The sequence below is a fragment of the Saimiri boliviensis genome, chromosome 2 (genome assembly GCF_048565385.1).
Source record: "Saimiri boliviensis isolate mSaiBol1 chromosome 2, mSaiBol1.pri, whole genome shotgun sequence".
Classification (NCBI taxonomy): domain Eukaryota; kingdom Metazoa; phylum Chordata; class Mammalia; order Primates; family Cebidae; genus Saimiri; species Saimiri boliviensis.
Window position 1 is genome coordinate 233,239,224 of NC_133450.1, and position 17,148 is coordinate 233,256,371.

The window sequence follows — 17,148 nt, forward strand, 5'->3', positions numbered from 1 at the left end:
CAAGCAATTCTCCTGCCTCAGCCTACCGAGTAGCTGGGGTTACAGGCACGCACCCACACCCAGCTAATTTTTGTATTTTTAATAGAAACAGGGTTTTGCCATGTTGGCCAGGCTGGTCTTGAACTCCTGGCTTCAAGTGATCTGCCTGTGTTGGCCTCCCAAAGTGCTGGGATTATAGGCATGAGCCACCACGCCAGGCCTTTGAAGGAAACATTTAAAAATGGTTCTACACACTGGAGCACTACACACTAGGGTCTGTTGGGGGGAAATGGGGGAGGGATAGCATGGGGAGAAATGCCAGATAAAGGTGAAGGGGAGGAAGGCAGCAAATCACACTGCCATGTGTGTACCTATGCAACAGTCTTGCATGTTCTTCACATGTACCCCAAAACCTAAAATGCAATAAAAAAAAAATGGTTCTACGGGAACTATCCAGCAGAATGCCTCCTCATCCCTAGAGAACCCTTTTTTTGGTACCACAACTGCTTATGTTTCTTCTCACCTAAAAAAATAAAATGCAGTATACAGTAACATTTTAATCAAAACACAGCATCATAGGTGGCGACTGAAAGCTTACCATTGTTAGTTGTTGCTGTTGTTTAAAATCTGGTAATTGGTATTTTGGTGTTACTACACTGCATACATTATTTTTTCACTATTTAATGACATGTCTTTTTTTATTGTTAAGTTCTTATGTGTGAATAAGAAAATTATTGCTTATTGGTATCATAAATTCAGAATCAGGAGCGATAGTGATGCTAAATAGCCAGATTAGCCACATGGGTGACTGAGATAGTGACACCTTTGCTTTCTCTTGGATCATTGTACACAAACTTTGTTTTACACACAAAATTATTTAAAATATTGTATAAAATTACCTTTAAGACCTGGAGATTGTCCCCAGAATATCTCTTTATGTATATGCAAATATTCCAAAATCTGAAAAAAAATTCAAAATCTGAAACGCTTCTGGTAACAATCATTTTTGGATAAGGGATACTCAGCCTGTACTCCAGCTTCTAATAATTTTATCAAAATTAGGTTCAAATCAGCTTCTTGGGGCCATTTATTCAATGATCAAGAGCTGAACCAAATTAATCACCTTCATAAAAATATAACTATAGGTGCTGTGAAGACCAATTTCATGAGGTCTGTCTGGGAAGCAGTCCCAATGAGTTCATCATCTGTTAAAGGACCTTTTGAGTCACCAAATATGGATAAACCAAATCTCACATCTGGTATTTATATATTGTGGATAGTTTTTTGGCTACTGACAGGCATCAGCAGCTTATATTCAACATCTGTCTATGTTCATATGTACTGCATGGTTAATATTTAAAAGTTAAGAATAAATTGGCCAGGTGCAGTGGCTCATGCCTTTAATCCTAATGGTTTGGGAAGCTGTAATGAAAGGATCACTTGAACCTACCAGTTCATGACCAGCGTTGGCAACATAGTAAGACCCTGTCTCTACAAAAAAGAAATTGAAAAAAATTAGCCAGGTCTACCCTCCTGTAGTTGTAGTTGTTAAGGTGGCTGAGATGGGAGGGTCACTTGAGCCCAGGAGCTCTAGGTTACAGTGACTTACAATCCTGCCACTGCACTCCAGGCTGGGTGACAGAGCAACAGACTATCTCTAAAAATAAATAAATAAATGGGAGCCGATTTCAATAGCTTTTATTATTATTAACAATATAGTGAGGCTAACAGACAAGGAGACAATTGCCATTAAAAACGTAGTTACAGTTCACAAGAGGAGACACACCACACCATAGTGGCCACATGAGGAGCACTAGGGTCAGTCAAGAGACAAATAGGAGAGGGGACACTGTGAGCAAAAGCCTTTGTTGTGGTTTCCGTGGGAAGTAATGATTGAGGCAAGATGAGCGGGCTTAAGCTTGGCTTGTTTGAATAATTTCAGTGGGCACTGGATCAGAGGACCTGTCCCTAGTTAATTGTGTCTTGTACATGGCCCTGGGGTGATTATAGCAGGTGAGTAGTAGAGAGAACCAGTGAAGAGAGAACCTGGTAAAGGAGGTGGTTGGAGGTATGGAATCTGGGCTAGTTGTTTTGCATTTGAAAAATTCACTCATGCTGGGTGCGGTGGCTCACGCCTGTAATCCCAGCACTTTGGGAGGCCATGGCAGGTGGATAACGAGGTCAGATGTTCAAGACTTCCCTGGACAACATGGTGAAACCCTGTCTCTACTAAAACTACAAAAAAAAAAAATTAGCTGGGCATGGTGGTGCACATCTGTAATCCCAGCTACTCAGGAGACTGAAGCAGGAGAATCGCTTCAACCTGGGAAGAGGAGGTTGCAGTGAGCCAAGCTGGTGCCACTGCTCTCCAGCCTGGGCAACAAAGACTCCATCTCAAACAAACAAACAAACCAACCAAAAAAAAAAAAAAAAAAGAAAGAAAAAGAAAAACTCACTCAAGGACAAATTGTTGATTATCTCTAGAGACTGGCTTGGACTGCATTGAATTGGTTGATTGCCTTAGACAATATGGTCATTTTAATAGTATTAATTCTTCCTAGCAATGAGCATGGGATGTGCATGAGGTGACACATTTGTAACTGATGTATAGAAACACTACTGATTTTTGTACATTTATTTTGTTCTGCAACTTAACTGAATTCATTTATCAAATCTAATAGTTTCTTGTTGGGAGTCTAAGTTTTTCTTGATATAAGATTATGTAAGCGGCCGGGCGCGGTGGCTCAAGCCTGTAATCCCAGCACTTTGGGAGGCCGAGGCGGGTGGATCACGAGGTCAAGAGATCGAGACCAGCCTGGTCAACATGGTGAAACCCCGTCTCTACTAAAAATACAAAAAATTAGCTGGGCATGGTGGCGTGTGCCTGTAATCCCAGCTACTCAGGAGGCTGAGGCAGGAGAATTGCCTGAACCCAGGAGGCGGAGGTTGCGGTGAGCCGAGATCGTGCCATTGCACTCCAGCCTGGGTTAACGAGAGCAAAACTCCGTCTCAAAAAAAAAAAAAAAAAAAAAAGATTATGTAAGCAAAGAGAGACAATTTCACCTTCCTCTCTTCCAATTGGAAGGCCTTTTATTTCTTTCCTTTGCCTGATGGCTCTGGCAAAGACTTCTAGTCCTATGTTGAATAGGAATGGTGAAGTCTTGTTCTGGTTCTTAGGGGAAAACCTTTCAACTTTCCCCTGTTCAATATGATGTTAGCTGTGTGTTTTTTAGATGTAGCCTGTGTTGTTTTGAGGTATATGCCCTCTATACTTAGTTTGTTGAGTGTTTGAATCCTGGAAGGATGTTGAATTTTATCAAATGCTTTTTCTGCATCACTTGAGATTATTTGTTTTTTGCCTATATTTTGTTGATGTGCTATATTAAATTTATTGATTTGCATATGTCTAATCATCCTTGCATCCATGGTATAAATCACAACTGATCATGGTATATTATCTTTTAGATGTGCTGTTGGATTTGGTTTGCTATTTTGTCGAAGATTTTTATTTTCTTAAAATTATTTTATTTGCCGGGCGCAGTGGCTCAAGCCTGTAATCCCAGCACTTTGAGAGGCCAAGGCGGGTGGATCACGAGGTCGAGAGATCGAGACCATCCTGGTCAACATGGTGATATTTTTTTGTTTTTGTTTTTGAGACGGAGTTTTGCTCTTGTTACCCAGACTGGAGTGCAATGGCGCGATCTCGGCTCACCGCAACCTCCGCCTCCTGGGTTCAGGCAATTCTCCTGCCTCAGCCTCCTGAGTAGCTGGGATTACAGGCACGTGCCACCATGCCCAGCTAATTTTTTTGTATTTTTAGTAGAGACGGGGTTTCACCATGTTGACCAGGATGGTCTCGATCTCCTGACCTCGTGATCCACCCACCTCGGCCTCCCAAAGTGCTGGGATTACAGGCTTGAGCCACCGCGCCTGGCCAAATTATTTTATTTTTTAAGTCTACTCACAAGTTTCAGAGTTGAAGATTTTTACATCTGTGTTCCTCAGAAATATGGGCCTGTAGTTTTCTTTTGTGTGTGTGTTTGTCCTTAACTGGTTTTAGTATCAGGGTAATGCTGGCCTCTTGCAGTGAGTTAGGGAGAATTCTTTTCTCCCCCTTACATTGTGATCATCACAGATTACATCTTTATACATTGTTTGGCCATTAACATAGATTTACAATTTTTATTCTCCCGTTTTTATCTTTTTTTGAGATGGAGGTTCGCTCTTGTTACCCGGGCTGGAGTGCAATAGCGCGGTCTTGGCTCACTGCAACCTCCGCCTCCTGAGTTCAGCCAATTTTCCTGCCTCAACCTCCTGAGTAGCTGGGATTACAGGCATGCGCCACCATGGCCAGCTAATTTTTTGTATTTTTAGCAGAGACGGGGTTTCACCGTGTTGACCAGGATGGTCTTGATCTCTCGACCTCGTGATTCACCCGCCTCAGCCTCCTAAAGTGCTGGGATTACAGGCGTGAGCCACCATGCCCGGCCCTCTCCTGTTTTTAAAACCAAGATTTACAATTTTTTTAATATGCATTTGTCTTTATTTATTTTATTTTGAGACAGGGTTTCACCATGTTGGTCAGGCTGGTCTTGAACTCCTGACCTCGGGTGATCTGCCCGCCTTGGCCTTCAAAGTGTTTGGATTACAGGCGTGAGCACCACACCCAGCCGCATTTGTCTTTAAATAATACGGGAAAAAGAGGGATTATTGATCAAAATACAATGATGCTTTCTTTATTATTTACCTATGTAACCATTGTTCATGATTTCTGTGTATGGCTTTCAGTTACTGTCCAGTGTTTTTTCCTTTCAGCCTGAAGAATTCTCATTAGCATTTTTATAGGTCAAGTCTACAAATAACAGATCTTAGCTTTCTTTAATTAGGGAATATCTTAATTTCCATTTCATTTGTGAAAGATAGTTTTGGTGAATATCAGATTTTTGGTTGGCAGTTCTTTTCTTTCAGCTCTTTAAATGTCATTGCATTAGCTTCTGGCCTCCATGGTTTCTGATAATAAATCAGATGTTAATCTTGTAATATTGGGGTTCAGGGGTTCAGGGTGCCCTCAGCTCCCCTGAGAGCACATTTCTCCAGGTTCTTGGTTTCCTGCCCTCTCAAGAATGAGAGAGGGGACCATGGCGCAATGCGTAGTAAGTGCCAGACTCAAAAGTGTTTGTAGAAAGTGATTTATTTAAAGAGAGAGAGAAACAGGACGAGAGAGAAAGAAACACCTAACTCTCACACTGAGTGAGAGCATCCAGAAAGATGAAATCCAGGAGAGGAAAGTAGCTTCCATGAGAGGTTAGGGAATAGAGAGAGACGGAGTTTAGGACGAGAAGACAGGCTTCCATGAGAGAGTGTGGAAGGGGACTCCAGAGGGAAAATCCAGGATAGAGAAAAACAGCTTCCACAAAGGGAGTGTTTGTGGAAGGGGATCCAAACCTGGAGTCTGAAGGGGTGTGGAAGAAGGGGACTTTTAACCTGGGAGGAACCCCCACCTTCTCTAAGACCACAGGCCAATGAAAGGAGTTCCTTAGAACTTCTGCTGGAGTGATTGACTCTTAGTTTCTTCCTGCGCCCACAATATTCAAACATAAACCATTAAATCTCCCAGTTGGAGAGAGATGGGAGGGGGCCATGGCACTAGGAAGTTTTTGCCCTTAAAACTACGCCCCCTTGTGGACCCGGAAAGAGAACACATTCCCTCAATCTTACTGATGATTTCTGCATGACAATGTGTTTCTCTCTTGCCAGTCTCAGGATTTTCTCTCTTTGAAGCTCAACATATTTACTATAATGTGTTTTGATGTGAATCTCTTTGAGTTTCTTTGCAGTTTATGCACTTCTTGGATCTGTATATTAACTTTTTATCCAGAGGGATTTGATTGTCATTTCTCAAGATATAATTTCAGTTCCCATTTTTTTCAGCTTTCCTTCTTTGACCTTCATTATATGTATGTTAGTACTTTTCTGGTTGTCACACAAGTCTCTTAGGCTCCATTTATTTTTCTTTATTCTTTTTCTTATATTTCTTAGACTAGATAATTTCACTTGGCTTATATTCATTTTTAACTGATTCTTATGCCCATTCAAATCTGCTGTTGAGCCCCTTTAGTGAATTTTTCATTTGTTGTACTTTTTAGTTCCAAAATGTCTATTTCTTTTTTAAATAATTTCTCTCTTTATTGACATTCCCTCTTTGTTGCATACTTTGTTCTCTTGGTTTTCTTGAGTTATCTAAACACATTTAAGACAGTTGATTTAAAGTCATGGCCTAGTAATTTCACTAATCATTCAACAAGATAAGTTTCTGTTAACTTCTTTTTTTTTTTTTTTATGACTGGACCATATTTTCTTGTTTCTTTGCATGCTTAGTTTTTTGTTATTGTCATTAAATACTGTACATTTTGAGTATTATGATAGGCAAAAATGAAAAAAAAAAAAAAGCAAGAAAAAATGTATCATCTCCAGGTCTATGTATTTTGTTTCCATATTGGGACACTACCTCAGTGCTTAGCTGGGTCTTTTACAACCCTGCCTTAGTCTCATCCTTAGCCAGAGGTTGAAGTTATGCTCCCCTCAGATCTCTTCTAAGCATGCATTCTGCCCTGAGCATTCATGTGGCTTCCTAGTTCCCTGATATACCCAAGCACTTTTTCCAAGACTTTATTCCCCACCTTTTCTTCCCTTGGCTTTCGGCATATCTGTTGTTTGTCTCAAGGTTCTTTTGCCCTTCACAGCAGTGACTTGTTAATTTGCTTTTTAGTATTTTTGAAAAACATTCCCTGTGTAGTTAGGTCTTTATTGTGAAGCAGCATTGTTGTCTGGGGTAATACCCAAGGGTTGTTGTCCCACGACCACACCAGTATGAGGTTAAGAGTGGACATTTAGGCCGGGCGCGGTGGCTCACGCCTGTAATCCTAGCACTTTGGGAGGCCGAGACGGGTGGATCACGAGGTCAAGAGATTGAGACCATCCTGGTCAACATGGTGAAACCCCGTCTCTACTAAAAATACAAAAAAGTAGCTGGGCATGGTGGCATGTGCCTGTAATCCCAGCTACTCAGGAGGCCGAGGCAGGAGAATTGCCTGAACCCAGGAGGCGGAGGTTGCGGTGAGCCGAGATCGCGCCATTGCACTCCAGCCTGGGTAACAAGAGCGAAACTCTGTCTCAAAAGAAAAAAGAAAAAATAGTGGACATCTAATAGGGGGAAGAAGGAGAAGCGCCACTCTCTGAACAGAGATGGGTCCCAAAGAAAATGGATTGTGGCTTCCACAGTCAAATGCAGGTTTTACAGATGATTTTGAGGAGGCAATGTCTGATTTACATAGGGTATGAAAGATTGGTGGGACCAGGTGTGTCATTTGCATTGGATGTGAAGAAGCTGGCTGCCCCACGCTAATCTTTTATTATGCAGATGGATTCTATACTGGGCCAGGCCAATAGCAAATTATATATATATATATATATATATATATATATATATATATATAACATATATGTTAACATACGTATGTTACATATATAATATATTTTTTGAGATGGAGTTTCACTCTTGTTGCCCAGGCTGGAGGGTAATGGCATGATCTTGGCTCACTGCAACCTACGCCTCCCAGGTTCAAGCGATTCTCCTGCCTCAGCCTCCCAACTAGCTGGGATTACAGGCATGCACCACCACGTCCAGCTAATTTTGTATTTTTAGTAGAGATGGGGTTTCTCCATGTTGGTCAGGTTGGTCTCAAACTCCTGACCTCAGGTGATCTGTCTGCCTTGGCCTCCCAAAGTGCTGGATTATAGGCATGAGCCACTGTGGTCTGCTGTTGCCTGCTTTTTTAGTGTACACGTGGTGACAAAGAAAAGGGAAAATGGGGGCTGGGCACAGTGGCTCACGTCTGTAATCCCAGCACTTTGAGAGGCCGAGGCGGGAGGATCATTTGAGGTTAGAAGTTCGAGACCAGCCTGACCAACATGATGCAACCCATCTCTACTAAAAATACACACAAAAAAATTAGCTGGGGATCATGGCATACTTCTTCCTAGCTACTTTGGAGGCTGAGGCGGGAGAATCACTTGAACCCAGGAAGCGGAGGTTGTGGTGAACCAGGATCATGCCACTGCACTCCAGCCTGGGCAACAGAGTAAGACTTCATCTCAAAAAAAAGGAGAAAGAAAGAAAAGAGAAGATGGATCCTCCATGTTTAACATACTTGGCTTCCAGGTGGTAGCCCTTTTCTTTTGGCACAGCTACCAGCGTTTACCTGTGCAAGCTTCCATCTTTTGTTTGCAGCTCTATTTTTCAGGCTGCTCTCTGTTAGAAAATAAATTACTTTGGGGCGGCTCTTTATTAAAAGGGAAGCCTTGCTAAGGTCTTCTTTACCCTCACTATCTGCCTAAATAATTTCTTTCTTGCTCCTGTATCAATTGCAAGAAAGTTCTGACTTAGCTGAAACAAAGTGAGGCCCTTTGAGTCAAAAGAATTCCTTGGAAATGCGGTCTCTTTTACTTGGAACAAGTCAAGACAAGACAATTTCTTGGGAGCAAGATCCTTTTACTGTTGTCAGGATTAGGTTCTCACACTAGTAAAGTGGCATGCTATCTTTAAGAGTGTTACTGTGGCCAGGTAGGGAATGTGGTAAGGGTATGTTAAAATACTCCGAAACTCTCTTACCCTGTTTCAGTTGCCCTTTTCCTAGCTGTTTTCTCAGTCACAAGCTTTTTATTCTCTTCCCAAATTCCAGTAAAATTGATTCTGACAGCTATGCATTAGTTTTCACTGTTTCTGAGACAGGTTGACCCCTAGCCCTTCCTATTTTACTATTTTCCATTTTGTTCTTATTGATGCATTTCTAATTCAAAAGCATAAGCTAGCTCACTTTATAGTCTGTAGTTATTGTGGTCTCCCCTACTCATGTACTACCCTAAGGCCAGTGTGAATTCTGGAAATTATTCTACATTACAATTCAGTTCTCAGTATTTTTTTTCTGCGTAGATTCTAGTTGGTTTTATGTCTGGGTTATTTAGGACTTCATAAACGGATGTAAAAGATTCTCTTCTGAAGACTCCTCCTCTCTGATTCTCCCTTATCTCTTCTTGGGATCACTTAAGTGCAGAGTGTGGAAAGTTAAGAGAGCATCCCACTGTGTGTGCAGCTGCCATGCTGGTTGAGAACAGGAATGATATCCTTTCTTTGCTTATGTTTGCTTGGTGTCAGGTGAGGTCTCTGCTTTGCCTGCTTTTGCTTATTGTTGGCAGTGATAGTTGACAGGCTTCACACCTCAGCCTCTGTGGCTAAAGTGTCTGATTTGGAGTGAAAGGGGTATAGCTTCTCTTTGGCACTAGGGCTCCCTTGTGCCAGTTCTGTTTCTTCTCATCTTGCATGATCTTCATTGGCCTAGAGGGAATGATCTTTCTGAGGCCTTTTGGGTTGTTGTTGTTAATGTACCCTTTGGTAATTCTGAGTTGCATGTTGCTCCTTTGTGCAGACTGGGATATACAGGACACAAAAATAAATCCCAGGGAATTCGTTTCCATGTCCTCCCTTGATTCCTGAAGACTCTACCTGTTCTGCTTTCTTTCCACATTTCAGAGTTTCTGATGTTTGCTTTATGTGTTATGTCCATGGTTTTAAATTGTATTTAATGGAAGCATTGGGGTGGAAAATGCTTACTCTATCATGACTAGTACAAGAACTCAACTCCCACAGTCATTTATCAGATGAATGATTAAATGATAGATGGTTCTTGCCTTCAAGTTACTTGTGTTTGTGGCTTACATTATTAAAATAGGTGTAGTATTAAGAGAATTAAGACTCATTCCTGTGAGAGCTCTCAGGCAAAGGAATGCGATTATTTCTAGCTGTTAGGGAATGGTATATGTGGTGTGGTGGTGTAGTGATTGTTCTGACAATGGTTCTCTGTCACCAACTGGATGTCCTGCAGCTCAGTTCAATTTCTCACACTAACAGATCCCACAGGTTATAGGCAGAGGTCTCCACCAAGACTGTCTCCACTTCACACACTAGCTGCAAGTGTCAAGGTCCACCTGCAGTTATGACCAACTGGCTATAAATTCTGGAGTTCCCACAAATCTCTCAGGTTTAATAATTTGCTAGAACCACTCACAGAACTTACTGAAAACACTGTATTTATAATTGCTATTTTATTTTGAAGGATACAACTCAGACACAGCTAAATGGAAGTAATGCATGGATAAAGGTTTGGGTGCTGGGGAGACAGAGATTCCTTGTGGAATCCAGGCACGTTATCCTCCCAGTACCTCAGTGTATTCACCAACCAGGAAGCTCTGCTATGTTCCTGGTTAGCCCTCTAATGATGTGTTTGGTTTTCCTGGTGAACAGCCCCCAGTCTGCAATATGTAGGAGCCACTACGAGAGATCTCATTAGCATAACAAAGACACATCGCTCACTCAGGAAGTTCCAAGGGTTGTAAAGAGCCATGCCAGAAGACTTTTGTATTGTCTATTCTTCATTATTCTTTATTATACTGCAGTCATCAGATAAGATTTCAGGGAACGTGGCATTTGAGTGATTTGAATAATAGGTAGATTTAAACATTTGAAAATGGTGGAAAGTGACATTCTAGGCTGAAAAAGTAGAAGTAGCAGTCACACTGGAGGAACACACAGGACTGCAGGAATTGATATGTAGAACTATGTCAAGTAGTTTTTTGTTTTATTGTAGGATACATGAAAAGGAAAAATAAGCTAGATTTGTCCTATCATTTAATGATATTTATTAATCAGAGAATCATTTATTCCTACAGAGCAGAAGAGAGAAAAGATCTTTTCATGTTTTTCCGAAGCCTGCATTTTTTTGTGGAGTGGTTCGAATATCGTAAGCGCACATTTAAACATTTCAAGGTAAAGTCTAAAGTCTTTGAATTTAAACATATATGGAAAGTAAAGCTGATATTAATCGGGGATTCATCCATAACATTCTTTTCTTAAAAGCTGTCAAACAATAGAAAATATTGTCATTGACTTTTGGAATTTGCAATTATTTGGAATAAGTGGAGAAGGATTACTTTTGTATAGATAAGTGAACAGTTTATAGGGTAGAATGTCTTGAAAGAAGTGTGGTTGCATTCAAATTTATTTAAAATGCATGTTGTGAAAAATCATTCTTTTAAGAGTACTTGAAGTAAAACGATAAATGTTAATAAAGAATATCATCACAGCAGGCTTATCATGTAGTGGTAGACTGCTAACTTCCTGAGCCAGACTCTGTGTTCTCAGCTCTCAATTGTACATTTTGAGTTTAAATACCAAAGCCTGATTCTTGTGAAGTAATGCTTTCTAAAGTCTGATATGGGTACTTTATAATACTTCTTTTTATTTCCTTTCTTTGTTTTCGGGCATAACTGAAATTATGTTTGGTTGCATTGTCATACCTCAAGTCCTAGTCATTTGGATAGCATCAAATTAGTGACAGTATTAATCCACACAGAAACCAGTTATGAAAGTCAACTTAAATAGTATTTCAAGGTTCATATTCCTTCAAAAGCCTAACCAGGTCATGACTGTTGTTTTTAGGACTTATACTAACTCTCCTTTATTTGGGGTTCTATTGTTTGTTATTATTATTTACTCTATTTGGTTGAGCTAATAAAACCTTGTCAGGTGTAGGATTTTTTCCAAAAAGAAACCTGGGCAGTTCTGTACTACAGTACCTTGAGGCATTCTCATGATTTTGTTATATTTTATCATAGGTAGTATGTGCCAGAAAAATTAAATTTCTGCTTCGCAAGTGGTAAAATACAATAATGACTGCGGAGTGTGCTGGCAGTTATGGTAATAGATGAATCACCCAATGTTGCCGTTTCCTTATGCATTTGAATGGGTGATGGAAAATGAGAGCACTAGTCTCCATTTCCAAAGCTGATTTGACTCTAGGTGCCTTCCAGGCAGTTAGGAAAGTATAATTTGTGTGTTTTTCCTATGGAGGGTAGAGAGCTTCTAGGAGCTGGTCTTTGCTAGTTATAACATTACACTAGGATGGAAAAAAACAATCACATTGTTCTGTAAGCATCACCACTATCCTTCTCCAGAAGTTTTTCATCATCTAAAACTGAAACATACCCATTAAACATTAACTCCTGATTCCTGCCTTCTCTTAGCGCTTGCTACCACTGTTCTGTTTTCTGTTTCTATGAATTTGACTATTGTAGGTACCTCATATATGTAGAGTGTCTTTTTTGTCTGACTTATTTCACTTAGCATAATGTCCTCGAAATTTATCCATATTGTAGCATGAGTCAGATTTCCCCCCCCTTTTTTTGAGACAGGGTCTCACTCTGTTGCCCAGGCTGGAGTGCAGTGGTTCAGTCATGGCTCATGGCAACTTTGTCCTTGGCTCAGGTGATCCTCCCACCTTAGCCTCCCAAGTAGCTGGGCCTACAGGCTCACACCACCATGTCAGCTAAGTTTTGTATTTTTTGTAGAGATGCAGTTTTTGCCATGTTGCCCAGGCTGGTCTTGAACTACTGGGCTCAAGCAATTCACCTACCTTGGTCTCTCAAGCCCACTGCCCTCCGCCTATTTTTGAGGCTGGATCATAATCCATTGAATGTATATACATTTTGTTTATTCATTCATTTGTTGATGGACACTGATTGTTTTTACTTTTGGCTACTTTGAATTATCCTGCTGTACTGTTACCTGTTTGCATCCCTCTCAGTTCTTTTAAGTGTAATTGTATACCTGGAAATAGAATTGCTTGGTCATATGGTAATTCTGTGTTTAATTATTTGAAGAACATCATATGCTTTTCCATAGTGCTTGTACCATTTTATGCCAGCAAAGCACAAGTACTTCAATTTCTCTACAACTACTTTAATAGTTGTTATTTTCTGCTTTTTTTGGGGAGTTGGGTGCTGTAGTCAACCTGATATGTAGGAAGTGATATCACACTGTGGTTTTGATTTGCATCTCCCTAATGATTAGTGATGTTAAACATATTATTATGTGTTGGTTGGCCATTTGTATATCATTGAGAAAATGTCTCTGCAAGTCCTTGGCCCATTTTTGAATTGGTTTCTTTTTTGTTGTTGTTGAATTGTAGAGTTTTAAAAATATATTCTGAATATTAATGTCTTATCAAATATCTGGTTTCAAAATACTTCCTGTGGGTTGTCTTTTGACTCTCGATAGTGTCCTTTGATGAGCAGAAGTTTTTAACTTTTAAAATTTATTTTTAATTAATTTTTAATTAACAAATAGTTATTTTACATATTCATGGGTACATAGTGATATTTCTTTTTTTTTTTTTTTTTTTTTTTTTGAGACGGAGTTTCGCTCTTGTTACCCAGGCTGGAGTGCAATGGCGCGATCTCGGCTCACCGCAACCTCCGCCTCCTGGGTTCAGGCAATTCTCCTGCCTCAGCCTCCTGAGTAGCTGGGATTATAGGCACGCGCCACCATGCCCAGCTAATTTTTTGTATTTTTAGTAGAGACGGGGTTTCACCATGTTGACCAGGTTGGTCTCGATCTCTTGACCTCGTGATCCACCCGCCTCAGCCTCCCAAAGTGCTGGGATTACAGGCTTGAGCCACCGCGCCCGGCCAGTGGTATTTCAATGTATATAATGTATAGTGATCAGATCAGGGTAATTAGCATTTCCATCAGCTCAAACATTTATCATTTCTTTGTGTTGGGAACAATGAGTATCTTCTAGCTATTTGAAACTATATACTATGTTATCTTTAACTATGGTTGTCTTACAATGGTATAGAACTTATTCCTCCTATCTAGCTGTAGTTTTATTTCCTTTAACGAATCTGTCCCAAAAGTTTTAAATTTTGATGGAGACCAGTTTATTTATTTATCTTTTACATGTGTTTTTGGTGTCAAATCCAAAAAATTCCATGCCAAATTCAATTTCATAAAGGTTTTCCTCTAAGAATTTTATAATTTAGCTCTTAAGTTTAGGTCTTTGAGTTCGTTTTTTAATATTATATAAGGTAGGGGTCCAACTTCATTCTTTTTTTTTTTTTTTGAGATGGAGTTTTGCTCTTGTTACCCAGGCTGGAGTGCAATGGCACAATCTTGGCTCACCGCAACCTCCGCCTCCTGGGTTCAGGCATTTCTCCTGCCTCAGCCTCCTGAGTAGCTTGGATTACAGGCATGTGCCACCATGCCCAGCTACATTTTTGTATTTTTAGTAGAGACGGGGTTTCACAATGTTGACCAGGATGGTCTCGATCTCTTGACCTCGTGATCCACCCGCCTCCGCCTCCCAAAGTGCTGGGATTACAGGTTTGAGCCACCGTGCCCGGCCAACTTCATTCTTTTACATATGGATATCCAGCTTTCCCAGCACCACTGCTGAAGAGACAGGTTCTGCACTTAATGGTATTTGTACTTTTGTTGGAAAGCATCTGATCCTATTTGCAAGGGTTTATTTCTGGGCTGTTTAATGTATTGTATTGGTCTGTATGTCTGTACTTAAACTAATACCACACTGTTTTCCCCCTCCCCTACTCTCCCCTCCCTTCCCCTCCCCTCCCCTTCTTTTCTTCTTGAGATGAACTCTTGTTCTGTTGTGCAGGCTGGAGTGCAGTGGTGCAATCTCGGCTCACTGCAACCTCCGCCTCCTGGCCGAGCGATTCTCCTGCCTCAGTCTCCCAGTAGCTGGGATTACAGGTGCCCGCCCCACATCTAGCTAATTTTTTTGAATTTTGGATAGAGATGGGGTTTCACCATGTTGGCCGGGCTGGTCTTGAACTCCTGACCTCAAGTGATTTCCCTGCCTCGGCCTCGCAAAGTGGTAGGATTACAGGCATGAGCCACTGCACTGGGCTACATACTGTTTTCATTACTGTATCTTTGCTGTAAATTTTGAAGTTAGGAAATGTGAGTCTTCAATCTTTATTCTTCTTTTCAAGATTCTTCGGTGTATTTGGAGGTGTTTTGAAGTTCCATATGAATTTTAAGGTGAATTTTTTTATTTGTGTGAAAGCATTATTGAGATTTTGTTGGTAACTGTGTTCAGTCTGCATATTGTATTGGGTAGTATTGTTGTCTTAACAACATTAAAGCTTCCCATCCATAAACATAAGGTATCTTTCCATTTATGTAGATCTTTAGTTTCTTTGAGCAATGTAAGAAGTAAATTATTTAAAAGTTTAAAACCTCTATTTCTTTAATTACTAGTATCAAGAATTAAAACATTAATATAATGGAGACAGCATATTTTTACTTTCTCTAATTATTTCCTCTGATATCTTCTGGATCTTTGTGGTATAATTTGTATTGTTTATTTTGTTTTGTTTGTGATTTAAAGTTGTGTCTATGAAGGTGTAAGGTATGCATGTTTATATCCTCTTATCTAGAAATTCCCCCCAAAAAAGAAAAAGAAATCCCCAGATTATTTCTTTAATTCTGTAATTCATACCTTTTACCAATCCTCTTTCTCCCTTATCATCGTCTTATCTAAAACAACTGACTTTTATATGTTTTCTTAATTTGAGAGTATTTTATGGTGTTTTGGTCCGTAGGTTTTATCATAAAAAGAATATAGAAGTACATTATTTTTCTGAAAACTAGAAAGATGACAGGCATTCAAGATTATGGTAGTTTAAAGATTCAGTTTTTCCAAATAAAACAGAACCTTCTTATTTAGATGGATTTTATTTTGCAATATTTATTGTATATTCAATTCAAATGTACTCATTATTGTTCTAGCACTTTGAAAGTATAAAGTATAAAGCTGCATTTAGTGCTTGTAGTGAGCTTTAAGTCACAGGAAAATGTGGCATGTACACAAAATAATGAGAAAGCATGATAATAATTAGGATCATTAGTTATCAAAATAAGTGAACGAGCTAATAATCATTGTTAGAATAGTAATTGTGGTCTTAGATCTCAGATGCTTTAATCAAAAATTTTATCTTGAGGTCAACTTTGACAAACGGGGGGATAGTTGAAAAATGTGACATCATTGTAGGTAGGGAAAAAAACAGAAGCAAATGCTTAAAAATGGGAATAAATATGTATTCTGGGAATAGTGCACAGAGACAACTTGATTTCAATACATACTTCATGATGGAAATAATGTTTGTACTTTTATTTATTTAGTCCAGACTTATGTTTCTAAAACACTGATAATTTTGTTTAATTTCAAAGCAAAGCGTAGACTAAGACTTTTAGTGGGGTACAAGCAAGAGGAAAGTTATTTTAGAAACTTTACTCTGACAGCACTGAGTCATCATAAACTATTACTCAGACTGAAGATTAGATTCTTGCAGTTAGCCATATCAGTTTATCATGAGTAATCGGAAAGTGTTACTTAGAAGCTTTATTGTGAATATTCAGTTTGTTACAGTGAACATAGATGTGTATGGGTGGGAAAGTAGTGTGCACTAGCACCACGGAATATTCTGTTTTCATCTTATGTTTGAACTAATTTATTAATGAGATTCTCATTTGTAAATAAAAGGAAAATGTTTTGTAGTTATCTCATATTTGAAAGATTTTACCATAGAGAACTTACTGGTTATGATAGGCTTTTCATGTTTTCTTTTTTATTGGCGATAGCCAGTATAAGCATACTGGTTTTGGCCTGCTTGACTTTAAAAACTTTTTTTGGGTAGACTTAAAATGTTAATATTTAGATAAAGAAAAATATTTTGCTGGGCGCGGTGGCTCAAGCCTGTAATCCCAGCACTTTGGGAGGCCGAGACAGGTGGATCACGAGGTCGAGAGATCGAGACCATCCTGGTCAACATGGTGAAACCCCGTCTCTACTAAAAATACAAAAAACTAGCTGGGCATGGTGGTGCGTGCCTATAATCCCAGCTACTTAGGAGGCTGAGGCAGGAGAATTGCCTGAACCCAGGAGGCGGAGGTTGCGGTGAGCCGAGATCGCGCCATTGCACTCCAGCCTGGGTAACAAGAGCGAAACTCCGTCTCAAAAAAAAAAAAAAAAAAAAAGAAAAATATTTTACTGTTTTACTGAAGACATTAACTGTGTGACCAGAAAGTGAGATAACTTGAACATTTCTGTATTGGCTCTTTATCAGAGAATAACATTTATTTTATTTGGAAAGTTTGCCTACATATGAGACTATGCCATATTTCTCAGACGAAGTGAAAATTTAATAAAATAGCTGCCTTGATAGGAAAACAAAGTTCTAACTTTATAAGGAATA

The 17,148-nt window shown here is 39.6% G+C and overlaps 1 protein-coding gene across 1 annotated transcript in view; it reads left to right on the top strand.

Annotated features, from left to right (window-relative positions):
- The window catches only part of CENPP (centromere protein P), a 290,099-nt gene that overhangs the window by 44,315 nt on the left and 228,636 nt on the right, over positions 1–17,148 (top strand). Inside the window, exon 5 of the mRNA XM_039475190.2 lies at positions 10,765–10,861. Coding sequence (XP_039331124.1) covers positions 10,765–10,861 — 97 coding nt within the window. The remainder of the gene's footprint in view (positions 1–10,764; positions 10,862–17,148) is intronic.